This window comes from Camelus bactrianus, chromosome 20, assembly GCF_048773025.1.
Source record: "Camelus bactrianus isolate YW-2024 breed Bactrian camel chromosome 20, ASM4877302v1, whole genome shotgun sequence".
Lineage (NCBI taxonomy): Eukaryota > Metazoa > Chordata > Mammalia > Artiodactyla > Camelidae > Camelus > Camelus bactrianus.
This window is the reverse complement of record NC_133558.1, coordinates 37,346,978-37,365,910: the sequence shown is the minus strand read 5'-3', so window position 1 is coordinate 37,365,910 and position 18,933 is coordinate 37,346,978. Positions and strand designations below refer to the sequence as shown.

The window sequence follows — 18,933 nt, the reverse complement described above, 5'->3', positions numbered from 1 at the left end:
AGTTTCTGGTGTACAGCACAGTGTCCCAGTCATGCATATACATACATAGATTCATTTTCATATTCTCTGAAAAGAGTCTTAAATGTTATCTGCTTCTGCCTCCTGCCTCCTCCTTGGTAGATAAGGATGCTGACTCACAGATGTGAAGTGACGCGTTCAAAGCTGTGAGACCAGTGTTGTGACTTCAGGGATTTTTTTTTCCTGCTGCAGGTTGAGCCCCTCCCTGCGCCTGGCTTCCTGGCTCTGTTTGCTCCTCCTGACCCTGGCTGGCCCCCCGCTGGCCCTCAACAGGGCTTTGTAGCCTATGCTGATTGAGGGAGCGGCTGTCCGTCGGTGTGAGTCCCAGTTTGGGAATCTCTGTGGGGGCCTGCCAGGGCCACTGGGTCTTCATGCCATCATCCAGGTTAAGTAGGGCCCTTGCCAAAGGGCTGCTTGAGAAAACGCAAGTCGTGTGAACTGGTGACCTGTTTTATTATCATTTGATGGAAGAGACTTTTCAAAAAATTAGTGAATACAAAGTATAGAGGGAAGTCATTTTCTGGAGGGTTCATGTTGCGTAAGATGAGCGAGGACTCATGAGAAAATTAGACTTTAGGCCAAACAGCTCTGTAATGTGGTTCACTGGAGAGATGTGTTTTCCTTCTTTGTTCTTTACGCAGAACACCTGTTGGGTCCAGTTCTGCTCTGCGGGCAGTAACGTAGGATCACTTTGTAGGCTCTACTTTGATCCATTTGAACGTGGTAAAACATTCGCTTAAGTTGTTTTAACAGATCTGATTAGTAAAGAGGAATGTGGAACTTTCAGTGTTGGGATGTTTCGATATGAAAAAAAACTGAGATGCTTGGGTTAAATCTGACTTTTCAATCTATTAACCTCTTTGAAACTCACTTCCCCTGTATGAGAAATGGGGAACATATACTCGGCTTACAACAAGGACGGAATACAATAGCACTTGTAAAGTGCTTGGCACGTAGTAGGTTCTTAATCTGCCTTAGCTTCCTTCCTTCCTAATGGTTTAACCTTTTCTGTTATTACGTTCAGATATCTGATATCCATGTTACTGGAGAGTCGGAGGACATGTCCGCGAAAGAGAGACTGTTACTGTGGACCCAGCAGGCAACAGAGGGTTATGCGGGCATTCGGTGTGAGAATTTCACTACCTGCTGGAGAGATGGAAAACTATTTAATGCCATCATTCATAAATACAGGTATGGACTTGGTGTTATGTTTTTTTTCCTTAGACAAATATGAGAAGTGTTTCTTTCATTTCTAAATTTAAAAATAAGCTATTATTATTATTATAAAAGCAATGCATGTGGAAGGCAGAACATTAACAAATACAGACAAGTAAAAAGAAAATCGACCGGAAGTCGAGCCTTCCGCCACCCTGGGCCTCCAGGTCTACTGGGAGTTGGACCTTCCTCCATCTTGGCTCCAACCAGTTTGCATCCTGTCTTCAGTGGCTGTGTCATTCCTTCCATGGTTGTGCCCTGCCTGCTTCCCTCCTGTCTTGAGGGAACTGGGTAGGGCTACACAGGATTGCTCTGTATTATTCCTTACAACTGCCTATAAATTTACAGTGATTTTATAATAAAACGTTCGATTAAAAAAAATCACTACGAGGGGAGGGTATAGCTCGGTGGTAGAGTGCGTGTGTAGCATGCATGAGGTCCTGGGTTCAATCCCCAGTGCCTCCATTAAAATAAATAAATAAATGTAATTACCCCCCCCCCAAATCAAAACAAAACAAACAAACAAAAATGTTTTAAAAAATCAGACACACAGAGCTATGGTACGTCTTTGGATTTTGCCGGTGACTTAGCAGACAGTAAACTCCGATACACACTCTACCAGGAGGGGACCAAGATTATATCTAGGGAGCTTTGATGGTTAGTGAGGTCAGGATTTAGTTCAGACTCAGCTCACAAGCTTCCAAATCATAGCCCCCTTGCCTAGTTACTCTAGTGAGTAGCCGGGTTTAACAGTGGCCAAGTTTGGGGTGGCAAACAGTTTCCCAGTAAGAACTGATAACCATGAGCTCTCCAGTTAACACTCACACAGCACTTACTGTCCTAAGCAGTTTACATGTATTAATTCATTTAACCCTCACAGCATCCATAAGGGAATCTTGTCCTCCACTGGTTACAGATAGAAATGAAACCAGAGTAAACACTTGCTTAAAGTCACCCAGCCAGCAAGTGGCAGACTTGGGATTCAAACCCCAGCACTTGGCTGCTGAGTCCACGCTCCTGTTGCCTTAGAAGAAGCTAAATCCCCAGAAAATCTTGGTTGGAAACGAAGTATTTCTTTTTGAAAAAATATTTTTCATTGAAGTACAGTCAGTTACAATGTGTCAGTTTCTGGTGTACAGCACAGTGTCCCAGTCATGCATATGCATGCATGTATTTGTTTTCATATTCCTTTTCATTAAAGGTTATTACAAAATACTGAATATAGTTCTCTGTGCTATAGAGAAGAAATTTGTGTTTTTTAATCTGTGTTTATATATAGTGGCTGAAACAATGTATTTCTTGATCTCAGTGATTTATCTTAGTTTTGCAAAGATTGTATCATGTTGTTGAAGAACTGGACCTCTTTGTAAATAGAGGCCTCGTACTGACAGACGTATTCGATTATGACAAAAATGATAGTCACTGGGATAGTTAATATTTTGACAACTTTCTGCATGTGAGGCATTCTGTTAAGGGCCTTCTGTTGCGTTACCTCCTTCACGTCTCCCAGAGACCCTTAGAGCAGGAGCTGCTGTTACCCACCTTTGCAAGTGGGGAACCTCAGGTTTGCCAAGGTGCAGAGCTAAGGTCTCATTCAGTCTGTTTGCCTGGAAACCCCGTCTCCCCTATTCTCTCCCTTTCTTCCTTTCGTTTCTCTCCCCTGCCTCCTCCCCTTCTCTCCCTCTTTTTTTTTTTATTTTGGAGACTTTGACACCTAGAAACCTATAATGAGCCTCCCACGTGTCCACACCCGTGCCCCCTGTAAACATTGTAATAATCTGCTTCCTTTACAGAACAGCATTCCGTAGAAGTAGGTGTAGGCTGCTGAGTTAAAAAGAAAAATCAGGACACAGGGAACTATATTCAATATCCTGTAATAACCTTCAATGAAAAAGAATATGAAAATGAATACATGTATGTACATGCATGACTGGGACATGCTGCTGTACAGCAGAAACTGACACATTGTAACTGATTATACTTCCAAAAAAAAAGACAAAAATTAGGAAAACCAGGATCGACTCGCCTCCACTTGTCCAGAATAAGGTGCCAGCTTCCCTTGAGTGACTCACTGCTGGGAGGGTTTCCTGGTACAGACATCGTGATGGTCGCACTGCTCTTCCCACGTGGCTTTCTAAAACCCAAGCCCTCAGAAGGCTGGACACATTTGATACCCAGAATGATGAAACCTTAGCCTTTGAATGACAGTGTTTGGATGGTTAAACCGAAGGGCTGGTGCCGTGATGCATTTTGAAGGTGTGCCCTGATCTCTCCTTTTGAAGTTTTCTAGGTAGAAGCAAAACATTTAGAAGCCGGCTGTCCTTCTAAAATCACTGTCTCTTAAAAACCATGCTCTCTAGGCGTTGCCTCTTCAATACTCAGGAAGGATTAAGAGTACAAATTGGTATATTCCTGCTGTGTGTTTTTCTCCGAAGTACTTAAATGGGTCACTGCTGTGTCAAAGATCCTAAAATTTCCTGTTTAATTTAGTCACAGAGCTCACGTCACTTTAGGGGAGGATTTGGATCTTGCGAATGTTATTTGTCTTGAACTTTTCTTTGGGCAGAGAGATCGTTTTAGGAGGTTGTTTAGCGTTAACTTGGAACTTTGATTTCCTAGTGATTTGCTTTTCCTCTGTTAGAATTCATGTAAAAATACTGAATAGCAGGTTTAAATACTTAAAAGATTTTTTCCTTGCTGAAGTTTTGTAAAATTGTCTTGTGCCAAAAATATTACTGTGGTTTCTTTTCTTGCTTTCTTTCTTTCTTTTACTATGGTTTCTTTTATTAGAAGAAACCTTTCATCTGTAGAACTGTATTTTTTTTTTTTCTTTTAAAGTCCTTGGACCTTCCTTTTTACTTAAAAAAACAATTGACTACTTTTTTCCTAGTGTGTGCAATAATTAAACAGATGGCACTCAACTCCGCATAGTTTTCGTGATTGAATGCCTTGGTTTACTCTAAAGACGAAAGAGGCAAAGTTGTGAACGACTGAGAAATCCTTGTAAGCAGATTTCTGGCCATTGGACAGTAATAATCACATGTTAGAGAGCAGTGTTTCATTGAACAGTTGTTTTTACTTGATAATGACTCTCGTAAATTTTGCGATGTCTTTGGATTTGCTGGGGAAAGATACCCACTTAACTAGGCTTTGGGGTTTTTTTTAAAATAAAAAGTTTTATTAGTTGTATGAATTTTATTTGACCTCTGAAATTAAAATTAAAAAATTATCTGAGGTGGTACACGGGGTTGGTTTCTACTCAAACGCCAAGTCTGAGCAGATGGGAGACTTTTTTGAGAAGGTTGCTAAGAAGGCGTGAGGGCTTCATAAGAAATAACCTCATGATCGGGGCAGTGGATGGAAAGAGGGGTGTGGTGCCTCTGTTTGGCCAGTTCATCTGCCCTGGATAGAGTGTGGGCGATTTCTCTGGAGATGAGAAGGAAAATAGTATTTGTCATTTAAGAATAAGCCAGTATAATTTGTGATAAGTGATTTAGTAAGATTTTTGTGTATAGTTGTCTCTTGGTATCCATGGGGTTTGGTTCTTGGCCCCTGCAGGTTACAAGGTGCCAGGATGCTCCAGTCCCCTATGTGAAATGGTGCAGTGTTCACATGTAACCAATACACATCCTCTGCGTACTTTAAGTCATCTCTAGGTTGCTTTTGATATCTAATGCAATGTAAATGCTGTGTAAATAGCTGCCAGCACACAGCAAGTTCTAGTTTTGCTTTTTGGAACTTTCTGGAATTTTTTTCCCAAATATTTCTGATCTGTGGTTAGTTGAATCTGAGGATGCAGAAACCGCAGATACAGAGATACATAATAACGTCTGTACGTAATGTACATGATGTTATCCAAAGATTTAGAAATATTGGCCTGAAATGGGCAGAGTACTAACATCCTTTGGATTCCATATTAATGTAAATACTGTCAAAAGCTGTTAGTCAAGCACATTAATTTGGACTGTCTAGCCTATTTCTATTAGTGTCCCACACAGATATGACTTTTGAAATCAGAGCCAGTGTTTGCTAACCCCAGTGAATAGCCGTTTACTAACAATGTAGTTGTTTTAAAAGTTCCACAGAAACTTAATTTTCTAAAATTCTGTTTCTTCAAAGAACTATCATGTGAAATGCAAATGAAGAGAAATTTACATAATGAGACTAATTTGTAGATGTTATGCAACAAAAATGTTCCATGCAGGTAAAAAGAAACCATCACGTAGCAGGTGCCCAAGAAATAGTTGCAGGATGTTGACCATGCGTCAGTTTCTGTTGTTTTTTTTTTTTTTAAATACCACAATCCTGCAAAATAGATGGCTCTGTTTCCATTTGATCAATAATTTATTAAGTTGTCAAATTGTTAAATTGTTAAACTGAGGCTCAAAAGGGTAGCTAGTACAGATCACATGCCTTTCACATAATGGAAATGATTGCTCTGGATTCTCAAGTCCTCATAAACTTCTGTATAAATGCGTAATTCCCCGTAGACAGCGTGGATATCCAGATAATGGAACTGTTGCCCAGAGCAGTTGTGGTAATGCATCCTTGGAGACCAACGGCATTCAGCAAAGACATATGAAAATGCTTGATGAATTTAAGAAATTGTTACCCGAAAACTGGGCTCGCCTCTGGGTGGGCGTCGAGCCAAAAGACACAGCCAAGCCAAAGAGTGGAGAACGCAGGATTTATTACTGGCAGCAAGTACGGAGAACGCTGGGGATTTTGGCCAGAGATCTCCCTGAACAACAAAATTAGGGAAATTTTAAGCTAAGGGTATGTGCATATTCATGAAGGGGCTTGGGCGGTTGACAGGGTCCAAGCTTTAGTTAGTTGATTGAAGTCAGAAATTCTAGGTCAGCATCATTCTCCCTTAGGTTCCAGTTGATCTGGTGGTTGAGGCTTCAGGCCAGTCTTTACCACTGAAACAGAACGGGAGGTCTTTACAGTGTATTATCTTTGCTGTTACTTCTCTTGCCTGGTAACAGTCTTGTTTCTGCATTCTTCTGTTCCCTTAAGATCGTTATTACTGAGACCTGTTTAAGGGCAAGCTTGGTGGCCAGGCTTAGCTCCCCAAATGGCTTGAACCAAGATGGCATCTCTTATGTCAAGAAAGCCATGCCTGGTTCTCTTTCTCCAGGGACCCCTGACCTATCCAATAAATAGTACCATATATAACGGCCAACTAAGATCTTGGTCCCTTGTAAGAAATTATCAAGGGACCACATTAATTGTTTGACTTAGAATCCACCATTTCTGAAAACAGCGTCGCCAACAACTTCACATAGTGAGGGAAATTGTGGATGATGAGAGAACATTCAAACACTCAGTAGCAGTAAGAGGAAATTCACAAATGAGCTTTTCTGTAGTTTTAGTGCATCATGTTTTCCTCCAGAGGATGGAGAGCCTGGGTTGGGCAATGGGTAGGCAGAAGGATAAAGTAATAGGATTTAGTGGAAGAGATTGCAGGGGATGCTTTCTATAGGTTCTGTTTAAATAGGTCACTGAGAAAGGCATTGGTTTTATATGAATTCCGACTTAGGAAATTCTGTTCCCAGTTCCTCCTAGGAACGTCCATTTGCTATGTTCGGTTTTCAGTGCAAAGGGTTCAAATAAGAGAAATACTAGTGCATGTATCTGCACTCGTTTCTGCTTGTTTGGTTTGTAGTGTTTAAATTGTCTTTCAAGCCTATTGAAACCTTTTCACTGAAAACCACACCGGTTAAGAAATCTTCATAAATAAGCCTCACTGTTGCCCCTCACCTTGCTTTTCATTCCAAAGAATGACAAAGAAGACTTGGATTTGCCGGACTTAGATCAAAAGGATGTCACGAGCATTTGATGAGTAAGGAGCTTAAAAGCAAGAGAGGATCAAACCGAATTAACGGAGACCCAGTAGCCAAGGGATTCTAGAAGTATCCTCTAGACACCAGTCGGCTAATAAGCCGCCAAGCGTAAGACAGATATAGAAGGAAATTCCTGGCGGTAGGTGGTCCACGTGCTTCAGGGGCAGGTGGTAGAGCCGAGGTTCAGCCGAGAGCTCTGTGCTGTCACTGACATGTGCTCAGAGTCACGGTAAAATGGACCTTTTTCTTCTGTGGGAAATAAGTTATTTCCAGCCTGAAGCTCAGTCCCCAGCTGGTCTGACTTTATCAGCCTCTCCAAGTAGCTGTCTGCCCTGGAACACTGATGGAAGCCAAGCTCCAACACAGCAGCACCCAGCATCGCTCAGCGTGGAAAACTGGCCCATCTGACAGGCAGGGACACGAATGGACGCCCACAGGCCAGGGAGAACCGCGCGGCAGTGCCCTGGGGCCGGGCGAGCCTGGGGTGGCCACACGACAAGACACCAAGCATGTCAGGCCTGAAATGCTGAGGCTGTTATGAAGAGATTCTTTCTGCTCACTAGTTTCTGCTTGCCCTTCATTCATTTATTAAATCTCCTTTTAAGGCCCCTGGCATTTCTTTGCACAAGCATGCTTTAAATATATCCCCCAAGCAAGACTCAACAATTTTTGGAATAGGTTGTGTTCAGGAGCGGGAATGTAAATATTCTCTTACTTCAGGAGTTTTTCACTTGTCCGAGTGTGGAGCTGAGTAGCGACTATTTGGTTCATTATTTGCATTCTGAATTAGAACTTAATGAGACCATCACGTTTTGTTATAGGAAGTGTTCAAAGATGTTCATTGGGCAGGTGAGAGTGAGGGCTGTGGTCTGAGTCAGTTCGTTTCATAGGACCTGGAGGTGGTGATTCAGCCTGTACTTTGGATTCAGTCACACCTTACAGGCTAAACTGGGTTGGACTAGTTTAATACTGGGAGGAGGCCCTGTAGGGTTTGAAATATTCCCACAGGAAGTAAGATTACTGTTGACTTTGGTGATTCTTTTCTGCCAGAACCTGGTCTGCCCTCAGGCTGCAGAACCAGAGGTAGGAGGGTGTATACGCATGTGAGGATGTGGGCGTGCACACCAGGTAAGGTGTGTGTGGCCGCAGGCAGGGCCCTGATGGTTCTTAATTGTTTTTAAAGTCATAAACTTTTCAATTTGGGAGTCAGAATCAAATTCCTTATTTCCCTTAATAAATAAACTTAAAACGGTTGAACTCTGAGAGCATAAATGGGTAGCGTCTAAGCATTCTCACACTTTAAAATCTTGAAGAACTCACATGGCTGCTTTTAATCCATCTGTAGCCAAGCGAGTGAGTTAGTGTCCACATTTGCTGACTCCTTTTAGTATTTTTCTGTGTATTTTTCCTTGCAACTGGGGAATGCAGTTTAGCATGTAAATATTGAGAGGAAATATCTGCTTGTTTTTTTTTTTTTATTGAAGTATAGTCAGTTTACAGTGTTGTGTCAATTTCTGGTGTACAGCATCATGTCCCAGACATGCACATACATACATAGATTCATTTTCATATTCTTTTTCGTTACAGGTTACTACAAGATATTGAATATAGTTCCCTGTGCTCTACAGTAGAAACTTGTTTATCTGTTTTATATATAGTAGTTAGAATCTGCAAATCTTGAACTCCCAATGTGTCCCTCCCCTGCTTCCTCCCCAGTAACCATAAATTTGTTTTCTATATCTGCAAGTCTGTTTCTGTTTTGTAAATAAGTTCATTTGTCTTTTTTTTTTTTTAAGATTTCACATATAAGTGATATCCTGTGGTATTTTTCTTTCTCTTTCTGACTAACTTCACTTAGAATAACCATCTCCAGGTCCATCCATATTGCTGCAAACGGCATTATTTTATTCTTTTTTATGGCTGAGTAGTAGTCCATTGTATAAACACACTACAACTTCTTTATCCAGTCATCTGTCGATGGACACTTAGGTTGCTTCCATGTCTTGGCTATTGTAAATAGTGCTGCTGTGAACACTGGGGTGCAGGTGTCTTTTTGAATTAGAGTTCCCTCCAGATATGTGCCCAGGAGTGAGATGGCTGGATCATATGGCTCCATGGTGTGATGGTGAGCACTCTGAACTCTGAATCCAGCATCTGCTGCTCTTTAATAGGTCCCTCTGTTTTGTTGCAGCATCTCTTCTTTGGGCTCATTTTTAGACTCAGAGTCTCATGTTACTCTCTGACAGCAGTAGTTTAATAGTTTCTACCAGAGTAAATAAGTTGATGCACCCCTCCCCCCCCTTTATTTTTTGCGGGAGAGGGTGGTATCTAACTCCTAGATTTACTTACAGTTTACTCTCATAAGTTCACTTAAATGTAGGCCCTGAAGAAGTTACTCCTCTACCAAAATCAGTCCCATTCTCTGTGCTTTAATTAAAGTCCATGAGGCTGTTATGGGGTTAATTGCTCTTTGGGAAGCCAGAGTCGCAATTCATTAGGTAGCTTTTAAAAATGTCCAGCGTTAGATTCTAATTTTGAAGCGCTAACAAAGCTTGCTGTGAATTACAGTGTTTCTCAGCCTTTGCGTTCTGCCTTGTTGCTGGTTGAGAGTCCCTTTGTAGAAAAAAAAATCAGAAGAATGTTTGAAGTAAATTCAGGCATCTAGTTTGGAGAGAAAAAGTCACCTTCATAGCCTGTTGCTACGTTGGGGCTGTTAGCTTTGTTTCTCCAACAGAATGTACCCAAATATGAACATAAAGCAGTAGCTACACCCAGCCGTGGGTGGGTCTCCTTCCCGTTCAGGTTTATTTGCAGGGGGAAGGGGAGGACCACGTTCCAGATCTTTTTTTTTTTTCTCTGAGGGGCGGGTCCGAGGGGAGATGCTTTTTCCACCAATAAGAACAGTAAGATTACGCTAAGCCTGAACATGATTTAGTCCAAAGAGTCATCTTCAGGAATTTGTTATGCTAGCTGTCCTGCCCTCAGAGGACAAGCGAGGCATCTGAATGTATTTTTTTTAAATTGAAGTACAGTCAGTTACAATGTGTCAATTTCTGCTGTACAGCACAGTGGTCCCAGCCATGCGTATATAGACACATTGAATGTATTTTCTTACTGTGTGACCTCTCTGAGCACAGATGTCAGTGGCAGAGTTGGTGAGCTGTGTTCTGGAGGGCAGCGGTTATGCTTAGACTAATCTCTAAGTAAATGGAGTGGATTTTTTTCTTTTTCTTTTCTCTCTCTCTCTTTTTTTTTTTTTAAACTCCCACAAAATCCCTTTCGGTTTCCTGCCTGCTGCTGAGTACATACCAGTTTTCCAGCAGAGCCCGACCTGTGTGAGCCCAGGTGTCTGCTTGGTCTGTGCCTGTCCCTAGGCAGTGACGCATGGCGGAGACAGTTAGACTTCAGGGCGGGCTCCTGGCTCACGTGGCTCTGAGCAGCGGCCTCTTTCCCCACGTGTTAATCCACCCCTTCTCTCCCTCATACCACCTTCACCTCCTCCCTGATGACCTCAACTCCTGCTTCCAGAGGGTTTTGAAGCCAGCAAGTGGGAAGACTTTCTTTTTGCTACCAAAGATGCAAACCCACCTTCCTCTGCATCCACGTAGCTGGCTTGGCGGGAATCCTCTGTCCACCTGTCTGAGGCCAGTCCCCCTCCTCTCCTGTCCTAGATCGCATCTCAACTCCTACCTCAGAAACTTCCCTTCTCGCTAGAGTAAACTTTTCTCTCTCCGCAGATCTTCTTCATTAGATTGTAAGCACCCTGAAGCCTCTTTATTAATAAAACAACACACCATTTATTTATTTTTATAGTTAGTTACAGTGTGTCAATTTCTGGTGTACAGCATCATGTTTCAGTTATGCATATGCATACATACACTTTTTTCACATTCTTTCTCTTTATAGGTTACTACAAGATATTGAATATAGTTCCCTGGGCTATACAGTAGAAACTTGTTGTTTATCTATTTTATATATAGTAGTTTGTATCTGCAAATCTCGAACTCCCAGTTTATCCCCTCCCACCCCCTTCCCCACTGGTAATCATATGTTTGTTCTCTATGTCTGTGAGTCTGTTTCTGTTTTGTGAGTAAGTTCATTTGAAAATAACACACAATTAAAAAAAAAAACCACGCTTTTTCCCATCTCCTGCCTTACATCATTTCTTTCTTCAGAGGCTGAACGTCTCAAGAGTTTTGTCCACACCCTCCGTGTTCATTTCTTCCCTCCACTCCCATCTGCCGTAATCCGCCCACACCACTTCTGCCAGGGTCACGAGTGATTTCAGGGTAAATGTGGATGAATCCAGGGCATGTTTTCCAGGCCTCATCCTGCTGCTCAGCATTTGGCCCTGCTGACCGTCTTTTCTTGGTGAAATGCTCTTTTTCTTTTTTTGCCCTACTTTTCCTCCTGGTACTGGGGCGGTTGTGGCTCAGCGCCCTTTCCAGACTTGGCCCCTTCTGCAGGACAGTGGATAGGGGCGGGGGGTGGTTCTTCGAGGTCCCCAGTTTGCCTTTCTCTCTTCTCTGTGTGGACTCTCGTCCAGGCCTCCGCCCTGGTTCCTGGAACCAGTGCTGTAAAACTAAGCTCCGTGCATTTGACCTTCTGGGTATCTCCCATCCGCCCCCTCTCCCCACCACTGCCCTGTTTTTTGCAAGGCACCCTGGGCTCTGCCTGGACTCTGGGGGGGCATTTTCACCACTCTAAGTTTCTTCTCCTTCTGTCCTCGGATCTGACCCTTTAATCTCTGAATCCTCCTTCATGCATTTCAGTGGTTTTCCATAGTTCTTGGCAAAACATTCAAAATCTTGGAAGAAGTTCGTGAGATTCGGCATCACTGGGCTCCCTGCCATCCATCCAGCCTCATCTGTCCCCGTGGGGCTCTTCCACCACGTGCTCTCCTGGTTTCCTCCCAGCTCCCCTTGGAGCATTGAGCTCCTTGCTCCCTGTCTGCGCAGCCCCCTGCGCTTAGCGCCTCAGTGCCCTGCATGTGGTAGACGCTTGTTAAATACTGAGCGAGTGGATGCACTGCTCCTTGGTTGATGGGAGAATTATCTGTAATTAGCATACTAAAGCACCAAGTTATGCCTTCTCTGATTACATTTTGTTACATTGTTCACCTGACAATAGGTACTTCAAAAATTTAAAAAAATTTAATTAAAAAAATTCAAGAATTTAAAATTTTTAATTAAAAATTAAAAATAATTTAAGTTTTGATTAAAATTAATGAAATTAATTTAAAATTTTTAGTTAAATTTAATTCAATTTTAAATTTTAATGAAAAATTTTTATTAAATTTTTGAATTTAATCAAAAACTTATTTAAATTCAAAGATTTTAATTAAAAATTTAAAAAAAATGTTAGTTGAGGTATCCAGTGGGTACTTCTCAGTAGTATAGCAGCTATTGGATGCTATTAGTACCTATTAGTGTCTTTCTTAACAGCACCCCATTACCCTGTGTCCATGGCTCTTTATATGAAGTTTCACACGTCCTTTCACAAGAATCCTCTACTGAGACCTTGGACAAGTCAGTGGATTCTTCAAATCTCATGGCAGCGGCAACCCCCCAAATGCCCACTCTCCCCTCCCCCCCCATTTCCGGATGCTCCCTCCGGATGACTGGAATTCTAGATGATTCTTGGTGATTTCAGATTTTCATTTTTTGTGAACGGGAACTGAGACCCAGGTGTCTGGATGTGTGTTCAAAGTCACAGCAAGTTCAGACTGAACCATAGGACACCTGAATCACAGCCCTGTTCATTTTTTTTCCCACCACAGTATCACCTTTCCCCTCAAGTATGTAACAATTGTCTTTAACAGTTCTGTCCAAGTTTTAAAATATACATGAAATACATGGTTGGCCCTCTGGGATCCGTAGGTCCCAGATCTGCGATTCAGCTGATCAAAAATACTACACAGTCCATCTGGGGTTGGTTGAATCCACTGATACGGAAACACCAGTACCGTGGGGACGGTTAGGGACTTGAGCATCCTCGGACTTGGGGATCTAGGGGGGTCCTGGAGCCAGCCTGCCTCAGAATCTGAGGGACCATGGTGCAGAGCATAAAGTTTACCATCTTAACCATTTTTAAGAGGACAGTTCACGGTATTAAGTACCTTCACGGTGCTGTCAGCCGTCATCACCACCATGCGTCTCCAGAACTCTTCCTCTTGCAAAACTGAAACTCTGCGCTCATTAAACAGTAACTCCTCACTCCTCCTACCCCCCAGAACCTGGCACCCACCATTCTACTTTCTTTTTCTTTTTTTTTTTGTCCGATTGAGAAGGAAAATTGTTGCTCAGTGTCCTTTCAGGTGATCAAATATCTCAAATCACAAAGTTTATATAAGTGGTTTGGATTTTAATTAAAAAAAAATCTGTTACCAAAATAGTGTCTTTCCCAGACACCATCATTTCATAGTATATTCTAGAGTTAGACCAGCATGAATTGCCGCCACCCCCAATCCTAAATATGTTCTTTACCGCTAGATTTAAACAATAAAAACCAACACTGGAAAAGAGTGAAAAGGTCCCCCGTCTCCTGGTTGGGGGCATAAGGCATATTTGTTTCTGTGATATGTCTTTGTCTTGTTATATAGAATTATGTTAGTGAGGATTTTTTTTCCCAATACAAAATGTTAATAATTTTGAAAGAAAATGAAAGATTTATTAGAGACAAGAGGATTTCTAAGTTGGCTTAGTTGCCAACTTCCCTGATAAGAATCACCTGCTGGAAGGGGCGAACCTTGTTAAAAATCAGATGACCAAGCCTTCTTCAGTCTGGATAAACCCATTCCAAGTGTGGGAACCGTCTGTATAGTATATGCCGATGAGCACTGTTTTGGTAACAAGCTGGAACTACGTCTTATTTCTTAGGGTTTATTTTTCTGAGTGTGCTGGTGCGCACACACATTCACACGTACACTTTCCTGTGTTTCTTCATGGGCGTTACTGTCACCATCATTTTCCCCAGAATGCCTCTGTGCTTTATCTTAATTTCTCAGCTTCATCTTGGATGTTCCTGTTTGATTAGTTCTCAGTTTATAATGCAGCATATTGCCCGGGCTTTGCACGGAGACAGACCTGGGTTCAAGTACGGACTGCCTCTTGTCAGATTCTGCTTTGTGTTCAAGTTATGTAAGCGCCTTAAGCTTCAGTTTTTTCCCTCTGTAAGTTCAGGATGATCACACACCCTACTGCTTAGGGCTGTTGAGAGGATTCAATGAGATAATGCTTTTAAAGCCCTCAGTGCATTGCCTGCTGCAACAGTAGGTATCAACATATAGTAATTCCTGCTGTGGTTTTTGTTACTGTTATTATTTTATAAGACATCCAGCTGGTAACTTCACCGCAAGCTGAAGAAGGGAGGGTTCAGAACCGAGGAGCAGTAATTTATGCTATTTGAAAAGCTGTCATTTATGGCTTGTATGTTGTTTTCACTCTATGCCTATTTTCCAGATTGTTTTCAGCACAGAAAAGCCCTCAGGAAACCTCCAAACCGTGTGTGTGTGTGTGTTTAGGTGATGCAGGAGCTGTGACGTGTCTTGTTCCATGTGCGCTTTAAAAAAATTTTTTTTTTTAATTGAAGTATATAATCAGTTACAATGTGTCAATTTCTGGTGTACAGCACAGTGTCCCAGTTATGCATATACAGACATATATTCCTTTTCATATTCTTTTTCATTAAAGGTTATGACAAGATATTGAATATAGTTCCCTGTGCTATATACAGAAGAAGTTTGGTTTTTTTTTTAAATCTATTTTTATATATAGTGGTTAACATTTGCAAGTCTCAAACTCCCAAATTTATCCCTTCCCACCCCTTTCCCTGGTAACCATAAGATTGTTGACTAGGATTTGGTAATCTTCTGTCTGCACTAATGGATTCTCCCAGCTGGCTTTTATCAGTGTCCCTTCTAGTGAGTGCCAATGTCCATTTCCAAGGACGGACTTTCCAGGTGTTTTGATTTTGTGTCACGTCCCTTGCAGTTGGGCTCTTTGGAGTTTGACTTGATGTAACGTGGAAGCTTTAGGGTGTCTCTTGTGCTGGTCTTCAGCCATTTATGACTCTGTGTAAATCACATTCTCTCGGAACCCTGTCTAGTTCTTATGTGAGCTAATATATTGGCAAAGTGTCTGAGGACTGCAGAGTTACTTTGGGGTGTTGATACCAAAAAATCTCTTATATAGTTTTAATATTCTGCTAGTTTGGCTGTTGGTGGCTGGTGATATCTTGTATTACAGATAAATGAAAAAATATACATGTATGAATATAGATACATGTGAATAGCATGTATATTCATCTATATAGTGTGCATACTATGTATGTATGTGTATATATCCACATACACACCTGTATATAAACGCCTGTGTGTATATGTATATGCATATAAACATATATGTATATACTTGTGGGGGTGTATATATCTGCTTATTCCAGGGAGAATGCTCTTTTAAGATGGATATTGTAGGAGAGATAAGAACTACTTTTAGCCAAAATTATTTTGTATCGTGGCAATAGCCGCTTTATTTGATACCTTTTTGTCCTACATTTTGGGAACAAATTAAAGGCGCTCCAGCGTGTGAATGAGTGGGTGACACTTTTTGGCCTTATCTTGGTTTTGTACGTCTGATTTAAAAATCACCATATCACTTCATGTTTTTATTTCTTTGTAAGCCGTTTTTAATCATTTAATGAAGAAGAGGTGGGATATAAATATAAATAAATGTTTTTAGAACGTGCCATCCAAGAAGATTGGGTCATTCAGACAAGATTACCTTATACGAGTAAGAGTTGGAATGGCTTTTTTTTCCCCCCCATGCAAGACTAGTGTATAGGATTTTAGGTGGCAGAGGGTTACATTATATCATTTTGAAGGGTTTCCAGAAAACAGGGGAAATCAGAAGAGTGAATGCTCGACCGTCTAGTCTGTAATTCAGGAACGTGGCTACCCACAGTGTAGCGGTCTTTGCTTTGTCAAACCCAAGATGGAATCAAATTTCCAGTTAAAGTTCCACAAAAAGGAGAAATTACAGCGAAATGAAACCTTTGGAGTGAAAATGAAAATATCCTGGAGGTGGGAGAAAGCTGAAGTTTGTTTGTAAGGGTTGTGTGGTCCCAGGAAGGCAGCTTCTGGAAGCTTCTAGAAGGCAGGTAGACAGGTCACAGCATGTGCACCTTCTGGAACCTTCAGACAAACAGAGAGGCAGGGTGGGGGCTGAAAGGAGGCCCTGGAGGAGGGGTGGGATTCTGAGCACGTTCCGCCTGCTGCTTTTTCAGAGTGGTCTTAAAAAACTTCTTGCTTATTTGTTCATTTTTGTCCACTGCGTCATTTGAATGGAGGGAAACCACTGAAGTCTTATTTCCTTTAAAGTGTTAAATATGACGCTAGGAGAGGTGACTTACCCCAAATCAGGGCATTACACAGCCGCCTTTGTGCTGAAGGGACTGTGTCATCCTGAAGGCAGCTTTTCTGTTTTATTCTCTGAGTTGGAAACTGGGTTGTTCAATGACTGTATTCATTCTCTCGGGGATGACTCAGTGTTTGGTTTTCTCGCTAATGGCAGGCTTGCAGGACAGCATGCCCCTTCTTGTTGGGAGATTTGGCGAACGCAGAAATGCTGCTTTTTGTCCCTTCAGAATGTCTGAGCTTTATGGAGACCAGTTTTTTGAACTTCAGGTGTTTATTTTGCTCGAGTCTGTTTTACACACCTGTTTAGTAATCTTGAGGTTGGCAGCTTCTTTCAGATGCTTCCGTGGGAGTAAAAAGTGTTATTTTGAGAGGTATGTCATTTACCTCTATTGTTGTCAGTGGATTTCTTGTTCCCCTAATCAACGTAGGATTCCTTCTCAGGGATCTCGGTGGTGGCAAGGTGAAAAGCACTAAGGAATTTCCTAATAGTTTCCTAGGAAATAGGTAGGTAGATAGTGGTCACATTTCAAGATTTTGAGCACTTCAAAGTGCTTTAAAAGCTGGAAGTGGACTTCTTTGGAGGTCTGCTTTCTCAGCAGATAAAAATCAGAGTGCAAATTGGTGTTTACCTTCCTAAGATTAATGATATATTTTCAAAGAGTTTCTCATGTAAACAGCCTGCTAATAGTACTCAGAGTAATTGCATGTCACCCTCCCACCCTGCCTCTAAGCCCTCCCACTCTGTCTGCAGATCCCCAAATGGCTATTTTGAGAAAACCAGAATGCCTGGGGAGGGTAGAGAGAGCCTTTCTTTGGAAGTGGAGAAGCGGGTTCTTAACTCAGAGATTTTTGGAGTGCTCTTGTTGAAGGCTTTCCTGTTTCCACATGGATGTCTGCATTCTTGTAGTGCTTTGTTTTTTGAGAGGAAGGTTTCCTGACTGGCTTCTGGCCTTGCGTTAAGTTTCCAAGTACCCTGTTTGTTCAAGGAGTATTTGGGAAGTCTTTTCTTGTCTATTATGTAGACACAGCTCGCTTCCAGTGAGCCCTGTGGCTTAGAGGATCATACAAGTCTCACTAATTAGAAAGAGGTGCAGTCTCTGGTATATGACAGTGTGTGTGTGTGTGTGTGTGTGTGTGTGTGTGTGTGTGTGTGTGTGTGTGTGTGTGTGTGTAATACAATGCTTGTGAAGCTATAAGCTAGTGCTTACTTTGGTCTTTCATTTAGGATTCAATTGACTAACTAACCAACCTACTTACCGACTCATCTGTAGGTACTACTGAGCGTCTGCAATGTCGATGCCCCTCTATGTCAGCAGAGGGGTAAGGTGCAAAAGTTTACTAATACCATGTGGTTCTTGCAGTCCTGGAAGTTGACCAGTTGGGAGAAACAAGATGTACCTGCACATTACACAGTGAATCTATAGGGCAAAGAAGAATGTGATTATTCCAAATGCCAGATTAATGGGCCCAGGCCCAGGAGTATAAGGAGTTCAGAGAACAGAGAGAAAAATGAGGGCTGAGGAGGTTAGGGAGGGCCCCATAGAGGAGGTAGGACCTGATCTCTGCCCGCAGGATGAGTTAGATTGTGGAATACAGCAGTGTCTGGAAAGGGTGCCCTGCAGGGGGGTGGGGGGTGTGCCGTGGGAGTGACAGGGAAGTGGGAGTGAGATCTTTGTGTCCGGGAAGAAATGCCGAGGAGATGCTAGTTGGGTTAGAAGGATCCCATTGAAGGAGTGGAGCTTAAATCAGTTAAATGGGGCAGATACTCCGATGTATTCTGATTACGAGGAAGTTGTAGAATTTGCTGAAAGTTTATACATTATGATTGTTTTATTTTCCTTGTTCCGTTTGCTTTGGCCAAAAAAAGTGTCTCTCTTTTTTTAAAATTGAAGTTTAATTGATTTACAATGCTCTATTAGTTTCCAGTGTACAGCATAGTGATTCAGTTACACATATATATATTCTTTTTCATTATGGGGCTATTACAAGATAGTGATATATTCCCTGAATACTGATACATTCACTATCTTGTAATATACACCCTATATAGCACAGGGGATATGTTGATACATTGTATCAGTGCCCTGTGCCGTACAGTAGGACCTTGTTGTTTATCTCTTTTATCGTATATAGTAGTCTTTGTCTGCAAATCCAAACTCCCAATTTATCCCCCGACCCTTTTCCCCTTTGGTAACCGTAAGTTTGTTTTCCATACCTGTGAGTCTGCTTCTGGTTTATAAATAAGTTCATTTGTGTCATTTTTTTAGATTCCACATATAAGTGGTATCATATGATATTTTGTCTTTCTCTGACTTACTTAGTATCATAACCTCCAGGTCCATCCATGTGCCTGCAAATGGCATGATTTCATTATTTTTTTATGACCAAGTAGCATTCCATTGTATAAATATACTGCATCTTCTTTATCCAGTTATCTGT

At 41.7% G+C, this 18,933-nt stretch overlaps 1 protein-coding gene across 16 annotated transcripts in view; it reads left to right on the top strand.

Annotated features, from left to right (window-relative positions):
- Window positions 1-18,933, top strand: part of DST (dystonin) — a 435,873-nt gene that overhangs the window by 242,376 nt on the left and 174,564 nt on the right. For all 16 annotated transcript variants that reach the window (XM_074348964.1, XM_074348971.1, XM_074348950.1 and 13 more), the window contains one exon: window positions 1,043-1,209. In XM_074348964.1, coding sequence (XP_074205065.1) covers window positions 1,043-1,209 — 167 coding nt within the window. The remainder of the gene's footprint in view (window positions 1-1,042; window positions 1,210-18,933) is intronic.